The 13,877-nt window shown below is 40.2% G+C and overlaps 1 protein-coding gene across 3 annotated transcripts in view; it reads right to left on the reverse strand.

The window, feature by feature from the left end:
* Positions 1-966: 966 nt before the first annotated feature.
* LOC120518142 (protein AF-17-like) overlaps positions 967-13,877 on the reverse strand; it is a 104,871-nt gene continuing 91,960 nt past the window's right edge. For 2 of the 3 annotated variants that reach the window (XM_039740759.1, XM_039740758.1), the window contains exons 16-20: positions 11,792-11,880; positions 8,406-8,734; positions 5,399-5,498; positions 3,618-3,845; positions 967-1,209 (exon numbers count right to left, since the gene is read on the reverse strand). In XM_039740759.1, the coding sequence (XP_039596693.1) occupies positions 1,165-1,209; positions 3,618-3,845; positions 5,399-5,498; positions 8,406-8,734; positions 11,792-11,880 (791 nt within the window). In that variant the 3' untranslated portion in view covers positions 967-1,164. The remainder of the gene's footprint in view (positions 1,210-3,617; positions 3,846-5,398; positions 5,499-8,405; positions 8,735-11,791; positions 11,881-13,877) is intronic. The other variant, XM_039740760.1, reaches the window with a different exon arrangement.

The following is a 13,877-nucleotide window of genomic DNA, read 5'->3' on the forward strand; positions in this document are numbered from 1 at the left end:
ATATGCTAATTAGAATCACAAAATAACCAATCGACTCGTCTTTGGACTATGAGAAAAAAACAAACCGGATCCTGCCTGCTATGGCACTGAGCCGCACCTAACGATTTTCATTAGAACTTTGTTAAAATTTAGATGTTGTCAGTACTTATGTGGTGTTATTCCCTGATGGCATATTTAATGATTCCATTTAGCATAACAGCAGAATGTTCAGTTCACTGTTTTATGAAGATAATTTTGCAATGTCACTGTTGGTACCCCCAAATTTTTACTAACAACAAGTAATGGAAATGACAGAAATGAAAAAAAAGGATGAATAACATGGTATTTGTGAGCAGATGACCTTGTATTATTTACAAGTTTTAAATGAGCTCATGTTTATAAAACATGCAAATCTCAGCTAAAATTACAGTTTTTAATAATAAATCTCAAAAGAAAGGAATCAAGCTAAATAATTCAGAAAGTTCTCGAGTTTAACCCAAGACTTTGCCTTTAATTAGAATTTTAGTCGGGATAAAAAGCTGGCAGCTCAAGGCTCAATTTTCATTTAAGATTTTTTAATACGTTTTCTCTAACCTCAATGGTTCATTTTTCTTATTTTCCTAAAAATCATCACTATATTATCTTTTTTTTTCCTTTTAACCAATGCTGCGGTGCTCTGAGGGCTACTCCTTAGAAATGCAAGCAATCTAACAATGATGCGACAAGACGGTGGAAGAATGGATTCCCTGAACTGTTGCAGATGCAGGATCAGTACAAGAATTCAATGGGCAGAAATGAAAACTGCAAAGAGGCTTGTCATTATTAATGTTAAAAAAAGCTCTCTCATGATTATGATTTTAGGTCAATGGAAGAGTCAAAAAAAAAAAAATAATAAAAAATAAAGAAAAAGTGGTGTCACTCTTGTGTATGCTGAACGTAGTCCAGTACAAGAAACTGAATTTCTTGTTTGAGCATAGAGAAATTAAGTTTTTTTTTTTAAATTTCAGCTATTAAAAATCAGTTACATTCTTCAATCTGAATGTATTCCTGATGAAAAACAGTAATAAAAGGTGCCGTGTTCTTTTCTGTCCTTAGGGCTCATAGATTTCACAATAAGAGACAAGCTTTTCGCTGAGTCAGGTACATTGTCTTCAGTCTCTGCGCTGGTCTTCGTCACTCACACAGTCAGCTTTTGTCCTGGCTCAGGGATCCTCCTTTCTCTACTGCCCTCTGTAGGTGGGGAGAGATAAAGGCCATTTAGTCATCAGTTAAATAAGCTCTCACCGTCCTGTTCAGTACCCAAGTTACAACCCCTTGACATATACCTCCTAACACTAAGACTTGCAGTTCTCCATTTCTTTTTTACACATGCACACATATTGGCAGAGCACACAATTACAAAAGTAGACAATCAAGCTCCCATTTTTTCTTAAGCCCTTTTCACTTGTAAAACCTTTAACTTGTACCTGTTTTGCTCCTCTCTTTTTTTTAACACTTAAACAGAAATATTGCAAACTCCTCCTAGCACCAGGAAGAGAAGCAGATTATAGGTTACTGCAAAGTAGTAGATACCAAAATATAATTTAGCTTGCAGTAATAAATAATTAGTATGTCAGTCTGATTTATGGCTTAAATGGTTTTATAGAGTTGCTGTATATGCTGTATTTTTACCATTATCTACATATACATTTAAGTCACATTTATACACATATAAGCTATTGGTCAAAAGTTTTAGGACACCTCAGTTTTTCTTCAAATTTAATCAGTTGAAATTAAATAAATGGCCTAAAATGATGAAAAGTGGAGCAGTAAAGAGCCAGATGTTTAAATTTAAAGTTTAGGTTACTAAAAACTGAAAAAACAGAAAGTTTAAGAATATTACAAATGGGCCTTCTTCAGTGAATAACTAATAGGTTTCAACCTACAGATGTTCTGCAGCAATTGAAGTAAATGAAGCCTTGGAAATTGAAGCAAACAGTTTGCTCAGGTGTCCCAACTTCTGTTGATTACTTAAAACCACTCAGTCTTAAAGCAGACCTGTGTTGCTACACCCTCTGAAATACAGCTTGGACAATATTACCCTGTAGAACGTTGGCAGTTCCAGTGATTATGGCAAGAAAATGGCAAATAACAAATGAAATGAGACAGAGCATCATTACCCATGGAAATGTAGGCTTTTTATTTAGACAGATTGCCAAAAAAATTGTGTCAGTGAGCCCAGTGATGTCCTACATAATCAGAAGGCGAAACTGGAAGAAACTCTGAGAGGAAGAGATCTGGCAGACCCAAAGTTACCACCCAATCAGAAGACAAGTTTCTGAGGGTCACCAACTTGTGTGATTGGCGCCTCACAGCACAACAGCTTCAAGCACAGTTTTAACAGTGCAGGTAGAAAAAAAACAGGTGACAGTTACTGTGAAGAGGAGACTTGGTGCTGCAGGTTTGAAAGGGTGAGTGACAGTAACAAAGCCATTCTATTCCTTAAAAGACAAAATAGAGCTTTGAAATTCCGGCTGTGGACTACTCCAGCCTGGAAAGAATTCCTATGGACCGATGAATCAAAATCTGAAATCTTCAGTTCATCCCGCAGGGTGTTTGCATGCTGTCGAGTTGGTGAAAGAATGGTTCCTCAGTGTGTGACACCAACATTCAAATGTGGAGGAGGAAGTGTGATTTTTCTGGGGTTCTTTTGTTGGTGATTGGCACAGAGTGACTGGAATTCTGAATCAAAATGGTTACCACAGTTTGGCTATTATATCAGCAAAAGTTGGCAACTTTAATGAATCAAAAATTTGAATAAAGTTTTGTACACTTAATGATTCCTTATTTTTTTAATTTACCATTGTTTATTTGTTCTATGCCTTGATTTCATGAAAATGAAGACATTAAAATGGAAATTCTGAGGTGTTCTGAAACTTTTGACTAGTAGTGTATCATCATGTTGAGCTTGTACTAGGAATTATAAGACTTGATTCATTTCAGTTGACTTGTAATTTCCTTATAGATATTTGCAAGATAGATCTGATGGTCCAGGATTAGGATGTGTTTGGGGTGCAGCCCGCTAGCCTCTGGCCCTTACCATCAGTCTTTGTTGCTGTGCAACTTCAGTCATGCATTACTCACTTAAATGGAGGGGCAAAGTAAATAAAAGAGGGGAACTTGGCTGGAGGCTTCTGTGTTTTTGCCCATCTTGTCTTTTGTGTAGTTGGATACTTGTCCTTATTCTTGTTAATAGTACCTGTGCACTGTTATGATTATGGTTTGATTTTATTTAGTTCTGGTCATTTATATATGTACGTTGCTTTTCTCCCCTTTAGTATTTTATAGTGGAGAACTACTGTAGTTTTGGTTATTTATTTTACTTCTTGTGTTATTGTTTGGGGTTCACTGAAACATATTTAAGTCCCATCACTAACACTGCTGTAAACATCAATTTTAACCATGAATGGCAGTTTCTTAGTGGACTCCACCATTTCTGTCATCTCTGTGACCTCACCAACTATACCTGATGTAAGAAGTCTGAAGAGGAGGCACTGTAGATAAAATTATACAAATACACTTCTTATTTGAGCTGAGAGTATGGCCAGACCTAAAAGACACCTGCTTTACTTTGGTACTCTATAAAAATGAGCTCATACCTGTACCTTCTGGACATTTCCATCCTGTGTTAACCCAAGGAAAGGGTTGCCTTGGTTGCTATTCAGAGGTGAGGCAGTTGCAGGGCTCATCAGGTGACTGGAAGGTGCAAGTGTGGACGCCAGTGCTGGTGTAATTCCAGGCAAGAAAGGTGGTGCCCCTGCCCCAGCCAACTGTAGTCTCTGTCGCTGGTTCTGCTGCAGCATCTGGTAGACAACGGCTTGCTGCTCCTAATGGAAAACACAAAGCAGGTTGGGAGGATTAGCAGCAAATGATGTATTTTACACTGAGAGTCTACAGAAATTTCTAATAAGGGTGGCCTTCCTGAGAAGGAGGACAATCAATGCCTAATTAATATTGAATGCAAAGCCCTGCAGCATGACAGCTTTGGGCTCAAGCACATTTTCAAACACAATGAGCTGCATTACAGCACTGATCGAGGGCTCACTAGAGACAGTGGCAGAATAGGGGCCATATGGGTAACTGATGCTCTTCTTCTCCATGACATGTTATCCTACAGCACTGCTACAGATAGTATGCAAAGAGAGGCTACTGGGGCTATCAGATTGTGTATAAGATTGTACTGAAGGATTGAATGGCATACCTTCCAGGGTTGTTTGCCACATTGCTGCCAGGACAGGATCTGAATTAGTAAGAGTAGAGGTAAAGTTCAGCATAACCAAGGAGGTTCCTCTCCAGCTTTATAACACACTGATGAGGCCTCATCTGGAGTCCTGCGTGCAGGTTTGGTCTCCAGGCTACATAAAGGACATGGCAGCACTGGAAAAGTCTAGAGAAGAGCGACAAGGCCAATTCCAGGTCTTCAGAGGGTGAATTAGGGAAAAGATTAAAAGAGCTGTGCCTTTCCATTTTAAGAAAAAGGAGATTAAGAGGAGACCTGATTGAAGTGTTTCAAATTGTGTAGGGAATTATTCCATTGGATTGAGACTTTGAAATGAGTTCAACAAGAACACAGGGACACAGTTGGAAACATTAAGGGTAAATTTCGCACAAACATATAGTTCAGCATAACCAAGGAGGTTCCTCTCCAGCTTTATAACACACTGGTGAGGCCTCATCTGGAGTCCTGTGTGAAGTTTTGGTCTCCAGGCTACAAAAAGGACATAGCAGCACTGCAAAAGTCCAGAGAAGAGCGACTAGACTGATTCCAGGGCTACAAGTTTTGCATTGTGATGCATTTTAAACTGAAAGTCAAAAGAAATTTCTAATAAGGGTAGGCCTGCTAGGAAGAAGGAGGACAATCAATGCCTATTTAATATTGTGCATTAAAGGAAGCGTTCATGTTGTGTTTTATGCACCTTTCTCTTTGTAAAGATGAGAGGTACAAAATGTGGGACTGCAGCCTCATGAGCGGAATATTCGGGGAGTCAAATACTGCCCTGTTTTTTTTTTTAATCCAAGTGGATTATGCACATTTTCCTTGTTTCTGCGTGGATTTCCTCCCACATCCTGAAAAAGACATGCAGGTTAATTTAACTGGGGATTCCTGCCAAGTGTGGGTGTCTGAGTGGGCCCTTTGATGAACTTCTGCCCTATATTGTCAGACTATTCTCTGACCACCTCTCCCCAGACCTGAAATGCGCAAAACATCTTCATAAATGTAATGATACATATGCTTGCACAGTTAGATTCCAATCAGTGCCTCCCAACCTCATTCCTTAATAAATGACCTAAGCACAGCTATTACTGCAGTTAGCATAAAGCCCACCCAGTAGAGAGGGACATTTGTGTGTGTTTTTTTTTTTTTTTTCTTTCTTATTACCGGGGTGAACTGCTGTGAAGCTAAAATCTGGTGGAGCTGCTGCTGTTGCTGGAGAACAAACTGCTTCTGCTGCTCCGTAAGAAGATTTGCTCCAGGGACACTATGAAGACAAAAAAGACAAGTTAAAAGCACTTTAGGGGAGAAATGCACTCCAGTCAAAGTAGAGTAAAAACACGATAATAAACAAGAGTGCCCTCCAGCCTGTAGAGTATCTTACATGCTATGAAGGCCAAGCCCTGCAGGGTGACATATTTGGGCTCAAGCATGTTGCTAAACACCATGAGCTGCATTATAGCACTAATCGAGAACTCACTAGAGATAGTGGCAGAATAGCAGCCATCATGGCTACTGATGCTCTTCTTCTCCATGACATGTTGTCCTAGAGAGCTCTGTTACAGACAGTACGCCAAGAGGGGGCTACTGGGTCTATCAGATATTGTACAAGAATGTACTGAAGGATTGAATGGCATACCTTCCAGGGTTGGTTGCTACTTTGCTGCCAGGACAGGATCTGAATTAGTAAAAGTAGAGGTAAAGTTCAGCATAACCAAGGAGGTTCTGCTCAAACTTTATAACACACTGGTGAGGCCTCATCTCGAGTCCTGTGTGCAGTTTTGGTCTCCGGGCTACAAAAAGGACATAGCAGCACTGGAGAAAGTCCAGAGAAGAGTGACAAGGCCAATTCCAGGGCTTCGTGGCTTCGGGGGGTGAATTAGGTAAAAGCTTAAAAGAGCTGAGCATTTCCATTTTAAGCAAAAGGAGATTAAGAGGAGACCTGATTGAAGCGTTTAAAATTGTGAAGGGAATTATTCCAGTAGATTGATATTTTGAAATGAACACAGGGACACAGTTGGAAAGTTAAGGGTAAATTTTACACAAACATAAAGTTCAGCATAACCATGGAGGTTCCTCTCCAGCTTTATAACATTAGGAAGTTTTTCTTTACACAGAGAACTACAGACACATGGAATAATTGACCAAGTAGTGTGGTAGACAGTAGGAATTCAGGGCCTTTCAAGACTCCACTTGATGTTATTTTAGAAGAATTACAGTAAGTGGATAGGACTGGCAAGCTTTGTGAGGCTAAATGGCCTGTTCTTGTCTAGATTTTTCTAATGTGCTAAAAATGTGGGTTAAAAATGGATTGAGTGAACTTTGTGAAGGACTACTTTGTTTGAGAAAAATGGAGATATTAATAAAACAAGGGGTTGCCTGTGAAACTGTCCTGCTGAAACTTCATTATGAGTTAGTTCCCTTTGTGGCTGTAAATACTAGGACATCAAAATGAACTGAGTTTTGTTTAGATTAGACAAAGAAGATGGTCTGTGGTGTAAATGACCAAAATGTAGTAACCAACCAAAGCTTAGCTTCAAAGATAGCGCAACCATGGGAAGGCCAACATTAGCAGCAGACGTCAACGCTGGCACGGTGGTCTGTTATAAATTCTTGCTGTTATACTCAGTACATACTTCTGATATCTATTCTTTGAGAGACAAAATGCAAAGTTGCACCCCTGCTGTTTTTTGGCAGCACTAAACATACTGAAATCCAAGCAGACAGATCCAAAGTGATACATGTGGAGAATGGGTCACCACACATATTTCTCATTTAATTTGAATCTGCTTTGCGTGCACTACAGTTTATCAAAAAAAAAAAAATCAGTAAACTAATCTCCGAAACCCCCCCACCAACACCCACCACACTCAAATTTAAATGCAAATCTTAGTTTGTATTCCTCGGAAATACAAAGTGAACAAGAAAAATCAAATGCAAAGTGTTGCCATATGTATTATATATATATATAGATAGACAGGCAAGCAGAGAGATACACAATGAAAGGTGCTGAATAAAATAAACAGATAGATATGAAAGGCACTATATAAAAGATAGATAGACATAAAAGGGAATATGTAATAGCTAGTTAGGTAGATATGAAAGGCACTATATAATAGATGTGAAAACATAAGATAGATATGAATGCACAATATAGGGGATAGATAGATAGATAGATAGATAGATAGATAGATAGATAGATAGATAGATAGATAGGAAAGGCATTATATTATAGCTAGTTACTGTAGGTAGATATGAAAGGCACTATATAATAGATAGATATGAAAGCATTAGATAGATAGATATGAATTCACAATATAGGGGATAGATAGATAGGAAAGGCATTATATTATAGCTAGGTATTCACTGTAGGTAAATATGAAAGGCACTATATAATAGATATGAAGACACTATATATGAGAGAGAGATAGATATGAAAGGCACTACATAAAAGATATATAGATGTGAAAAACACTATATAAGAGATAGATAGATATTAAAGGCACTATATTAGAGCTAGTTAGGTAGATATGAAAGGCACTATATGAGATAGATAAATATATAGATTGATGGATGTGAAAGGCACTATATAAGATATAGATAGAAGTTTCACTTGTATGCAGTGATTAATCACAGATGTTACAACAGCCCACACATACATAATATATAAAAAGTTTTCACCCCCTTTGAAGTTTTCACATTTTATTGTTATACACCACTGGATCCCAGTGGATTTAATTTAGGTTTTTAAACACTGATTGACAGAAAAAAGACTCTTTAATGTCAAAGTGAAAACAGATCACTCAGATAATTCTCTGATAATTACAAATATAAAACCAAAATAAATTGATTGTATTAAGTATTCACCCCCTTTAACATGACACACGTAAATTATCACTGGAGCAGCCCTTTGGCTTCAGAAGTAACAAAATTAGCTCCATGGAGATTATTTGTCTAGGGTTTCATTTCATTGTAGTCTAAATGCACCTGCATGTGAAAATGCTACACAATGAAAAAACACCACCACTCCAAGTAAGTCTGTAAAAGTGTTATTGAAAAGCACAAGGCAGGGGATGGAGACAAGAAAACCTCCAAGTCACTGAATATTCAGTTAAATCAGTCATGAATAAATGCCTCCAGCCCCCCACCATCCCACTCCATCCACACAACTTACCCACTGAGGCTGTTGGTGAACTGGAGATTCTGCTGCAGTGTCTGTTGTGTGACGGAGTTAGCAGGCGTCTGGATCACCCCATTCAGGTTCCCCATCATGCCATTGACGGACAACTGTGGACCCCCGTTGAGATTTGCCATTAGCCCACTTGCCAAGGTCAAAGAGGAATTGGCAGGTGACGTTCCAACCCCTAAAGTGCTACCAACCATATTTCTGCCAAGGCCATTAACCAAAGGCTGAGACAAGGAGGCGGGGCTTTGCTGAGGAGGTGGAGTGCTATGGAAAGAAAGGGAGGAGCTACTGCGGCTTTGGCAGCCTGAATGAAGTTCCTGCAAGGGAAAAAATTAAAGTTTTGTTCAAATTCAGCAGACCAACAACTAGTAAGAAAAATATAAACAATGACAGCCTGGACGACTCAGGACAGGCCAATTCTTTAAACCACAGCAATTAACAGGGTGCCAAATCATAAACCTTATTATAAATTGACCCTCTGAAGAGCCCTGCCAGTATGAAGCAAATGGTAAAAAGTCTTCTATCTCTAGGGATAATTCAGCAGTAGTCTCTCTCTCTCTCTCTAACCTCATATTAACTCTTGCTGAAGTGATGCTCTCATGACGTCTTTTGAGAGCCTTTGTACCTCCTAACAAACTAAAGCCATTCCTGCACCAATGACCAAAGGGGCTTTGGCCAGCTGCCCTTCTACTTAAAGCTACCAAGGTAACCAGTTACAGTTTTTGAATACCCAATTAGAGTCCTCCACCTTGTACATTAGACAAACCCTTATCTAGATTCTACATGAAAAAATAACACAATATACAACTGGTGCAGGCCGCCATGCAGTGCTCACTTTGAGTCAGGGTCATCTCATCACCTTAAACTATGGTGGCAGCAGGACAAGCAGGTCAGACTTCCCCATCCCCAGCTGCAGATTCCAGCTCTCCTTAAAAATTCCCAGTGCTTTCCCAAGCCAGCTAAGAGATATAATCCCTCCAGCATGTCCTCGGGGTGTGCCACAGTGTCTCTACCCAGTAGGATGTGCCCAAAACAGCTCTAGGTCGAGCCACCTGGGGGACAACCTTATGGCATGCCCAAACCAACTCAACTGGCTCCTCTCCTTCCAAAGTAGCAGTGACTCTACTTTGACTCTCCAGACTGCCTGACCTTCTCACCCTATCAAGGACTGTTAGCCCAGTGGCTCAACAAAGAAACCTCTATTCTGATGCTCGTGCTCGTGAACTCATTATTTCAGTCAGTGCCCACAGCTTGTCAACAAAAAGTGACGACAGGGATACAGATCGACCAGTAAACTGAAAGCTGTTGCTGCCATTCCAATCCAATTGTTGAGCTCATGTTCCCTTCTTCAATCAGTTGTGAACAAGATCCCTAGATTCTTGAATTTCTCCACTAAAGGAAATTGATACCCCCCACCCTAAACCCCTTCACCTACAGAGAGCAATCCACTCTTTACCAAGAGAGAACCATGACCTCTGACTTGGAGGTGCTCATCCTCATCAAAGTTGCAGGAGTGTGTGCCGAAGGTCACGGTCAGAGGAGGCAAAGATGAGGGTCTGACATTGTGAGACCTGAGGACAAATCTGGTCAGAAGAATCCATTTTTTTTCTTGGAATTTTTAATAGTGCCACATATCTTTGATTCAATACAAAAATAATTTTTCAGATCCACAGAAATGGAAATATGTTCTCACCATCTCGTGGACCAATGTAAATCCATCTCTGGAATGTTTCTAATACAAGAAATGGGGGGCATTCTATTATTAACTGATGTTCTTTGAATGATGTGATCTATGCAAATATTGTATGAGTACTCTTCACTATCCAAAATATAAATACACTGATCAAAAAAAAAATAAGGGGACACCTAATCATCACAGTCTAACAGTAAGTCAGTTAAGCGTCAAGGATATCAATCTGTCCAGTTAGGAAGCTTAAATAATTGTGAATCAGCTTCACCTGCTTTGGTGCAAATGACACCCCACAGAAAGGGAATGGTTTTGCATATGGTTGCCACAGACAATAGCTCTCTCCTTATCCTTCCTGTCTGATTTTTCTCTAATTTTGTGTTTAGCTAGTGTCCTTGTCACTACTGGTAGCATGAGGTGTACCTGCAGTTGACTCAGGTAGTCCAGCTCCTCCAGGATGGCACATGCATACGTGACGTCGTAGGAAGGTTTACCGTTGCCACCCAGCACGGTTTAAAGAGCACGGAGGAGAAACCAGGAGATGGGCCGTTACACAAGGAGAAGTGTCTTTGAAGGGTATCAACCGAGGGGAGGGGTAGGCGGGACCTCAGGAGTAGGGAGCCGGACGGGACCCTCCTCATTCACGCACCAACCACCCTTCGAGTCGGTCTACCTCTCACCACGTGTTGTAGCGGACCTCACCTCCACTTAGCTAGCGATACCTGTTTGTTCAACAGACATTACATTGTTAAGGAATAACGTTTGACGGTTTTGAGAGAGAAATCAGAGCTATGTGTGTTTTAGAGGGTAGCTGCTCACTGGTAGAGATATCATGGCCACATGCTCTTCTCCCCACGTGGGAGACGCAGTCCCGTCAGAGCTGAACACGATCAGATACAGTGCCAACGTTTGACATTGGAGCGTTCCTACCTTCCGCTTGGCCAGAGATACCTTGCCACCTTTTTACGTTTTTGGCAAGGAGATCACAGCTACATTCTCACTCCTGATAGCAAAACCAAAAATGTTGTATATCAAAAGGCCCTCGGATACAAAAGCTATCAATATAAATTCTTCTCAATACAAATTATACACATTTTTTTTGTATTGATATTTAAAGTTTGTCCTGTTTCATTACTACTCAGGCAGAGCTGCAGGGGACAGCTAGTAGTTGATAAAGGAGTGGTGGGACACTGCCCTTCTGTACAGTATTACCTACATGGACGTGGCCTTCAAGGAAGAGCCATTAGAAGGAAACTTTACTTGCGACCTAACTGTAAAAACACAATGTCTTAGTTATGCAAAAAAGCTTCTGCATTTTTGAACTAAATGCTGTGGATCGATGTAGTTAAAAATGACCTCTTTGGCCACAACCAATAAACGGTTTGTTTGGAGAGAGAAAAGAAGACCTTGGCATCTGTTAAGTACAGGCAAGTTAGCTAGTAGTACAGGAACCATTGTGTGAGTGTAGGGAAGTATGAATTCCACTAAATACTAATAAATCCTGGAGGAAAATGTCAGACAGTCAGCCAGGAAACTGAAGCGGAGAAAAAAATCTATGTCAAAAACGATCAAACATGGACACATGCAGTTTTGAAGATTTGTGATAAATCGTAACAAAAAAAAACAAAAGAAGCATGTCTTATAAGTTCAGATACTAGTTCAAAAAAGAGACAACACTTGTACCTACCTCAGAGGAAGCAGAAATGGAATTTTCTGCCAAGAAGGCAGTCTTGGAGGGTGAGCTCTTGTTGATGCCCAGAGGGTCCGTAGCGCATGCTGTGGAAGACAAACGCATAAAGTGCTGTGATTAGCAGCAGGGAAGTAGAGCGGAGTATTAACTACATATGGAGTACATCAGTATTTCTGCAAGACCCTAACTCTGTAACAGTTGGACAGGTTTCACAATTACAGCATCTTCCATAATGTTTGATTTCCCCCTACTGCGCCACAGTTTCAAATTATAAATCAAACCATTCAGACATCATGATTAAAGTGTACATTGCAGACTTGGATTTAAGGGGATTTGCATACATTTCAGTCACACTATTTTTCTACATGATCCTGCCATTTCCGGGTACCATAATGTTTGAACACAGCAATGGCAGGTCTATGAAAGCCATCATATTTAGGACTTTGTCACCTATCCCTCACATGCAATGAGTGCATGAAGTCTGGGATTCATAGAGGATCTTCTCTATTGATGCTCTGCCAGGCCTCTAATGCAGCCATCTTTCAGCTCCTGCTTATTTTGTTGCTTGTCCCCTTAAGTTCTCTCTTCAGCATATGGAAGTCCTGCTCAATTGGATTTAAATCGGGTGACTGGCTTAGCCATTCAAGTATTTTCCCTTTCTTAGCTTTGACTGACTCATGTGTTGCCTCAGCAGTATGTTTGGATCATTATCTTGTTGTAGGATGAAGTGCTGTCCACTGAGTTTGGAGGTACAGTATGTACTCGAACTTGAGCAGATCAAAACCTTCTATACACTTCAAAATTCATTGTACCGCTGCCGTCAGCAGTTCCATCATCAATGGAGATAAGTGTGCCAGGACCTGTGGCGGCCATACATGCCCACTCCATAACACCACCCCAACCATGTTTAACAGATGAGGTGGTCTGCTTTGGCTCTCCGGCAGTTCCTTTTGGTCTCCACACTTCTTGCCAGCACTCTGATAAGGTTCATCTTTGTCACATCTGTCCACAAGACCCTTTTCCAGAATTCTGCAGACTCTTTTTTTCTGTTTTTGTGGCTAACTAGTGCTTGGCATCTTGCAGTGTGGCCTCTGTGTTTCTGTTCATGGAATCTTCTGATAGTCGTCCCTGACACATCCACATCTCCCTCCTGAAGACTGTTTCTCATCTGTCAGACAGACATTTGGGGTTTCTTCTTGACCATAGTGAGCAGTGAAGGTCTTTCTTGGCCTACCAGTACCTTTGCTATTACTGAGCTGACCATTGCATTCTTTCTTCTTCATGATATTCCAGACAGTTGATTTAGGTCATTCTAAGGTTTTACCGATGTCTCTCATGGTTTTACTCTTGTTTTTCAGCCTCATAATACCTTCTTTGACTTTCAATAGCAGAGCTCTTGTCATCATGTTGAACAATAGCAACTACATACTCTGAAGCATAGAAGCAAGTTGAGGTATCTAATGAAGCAATGAACCACACCTGAGGAATCACAAACTCCTGTGACGCCAATTGTCCCAGACTTTATGGTGCCCTGAAATGGGGGAGACCGAGTCAAAAAAGTGTGGTGTGACCCAAATGTATGCAAATCCCCTTAAATGTAAGTCTGCAATATGTATTTTAATCATGGTTGAATTGTCTGATTTGTAATTTGAAACAGTTAGGCAAATCAAAAAGAAATGTGTCTTTACCCCAAACATTATAGAGGGCACTATACAGTCTATACAATGGATTCACAGTATATTCAGAGCCAATCACTTTCTGCACATATACTTGTATTGAAGATTTCATTTAAATGGATACATTTTAAATTTTTGTTCATCAGTCTACACTCAATAACCCTTAATGACAAAGTGAAAACATGTTTGGCTGGAGTCATCGATGTAGAATTCTGTCAGCACTCTTCAAGAGGTGGGAAAGCCAAGCCGAGAGACGTAATGGCAGAACATCAGTCCAGCGAGCTTAGCAGGCTATGTGTGCCATGGGGAGAGTACAAATCTGGATGAGCTGGTGGAAAAATGACATGCTGAACGTATAATACAAATGCTATTCTATGATTGAAGTCTATTATCTAAAGACTAGTCAG

This window comes from Polypterus senegalus, chromosome 17 (assembly GCF_016835505.1).
Source record: "Polypterus senegalus isolate Bchr_013 chromosome 17, ASM1683550v1, whole genome shotgun sequence".
Lineage (NCBI taxonomy): Eukaryota > Metazoa > Chordata > Cladistia > Polypteriformes > Polypteridae > Polypterus > Polypterus senegalus.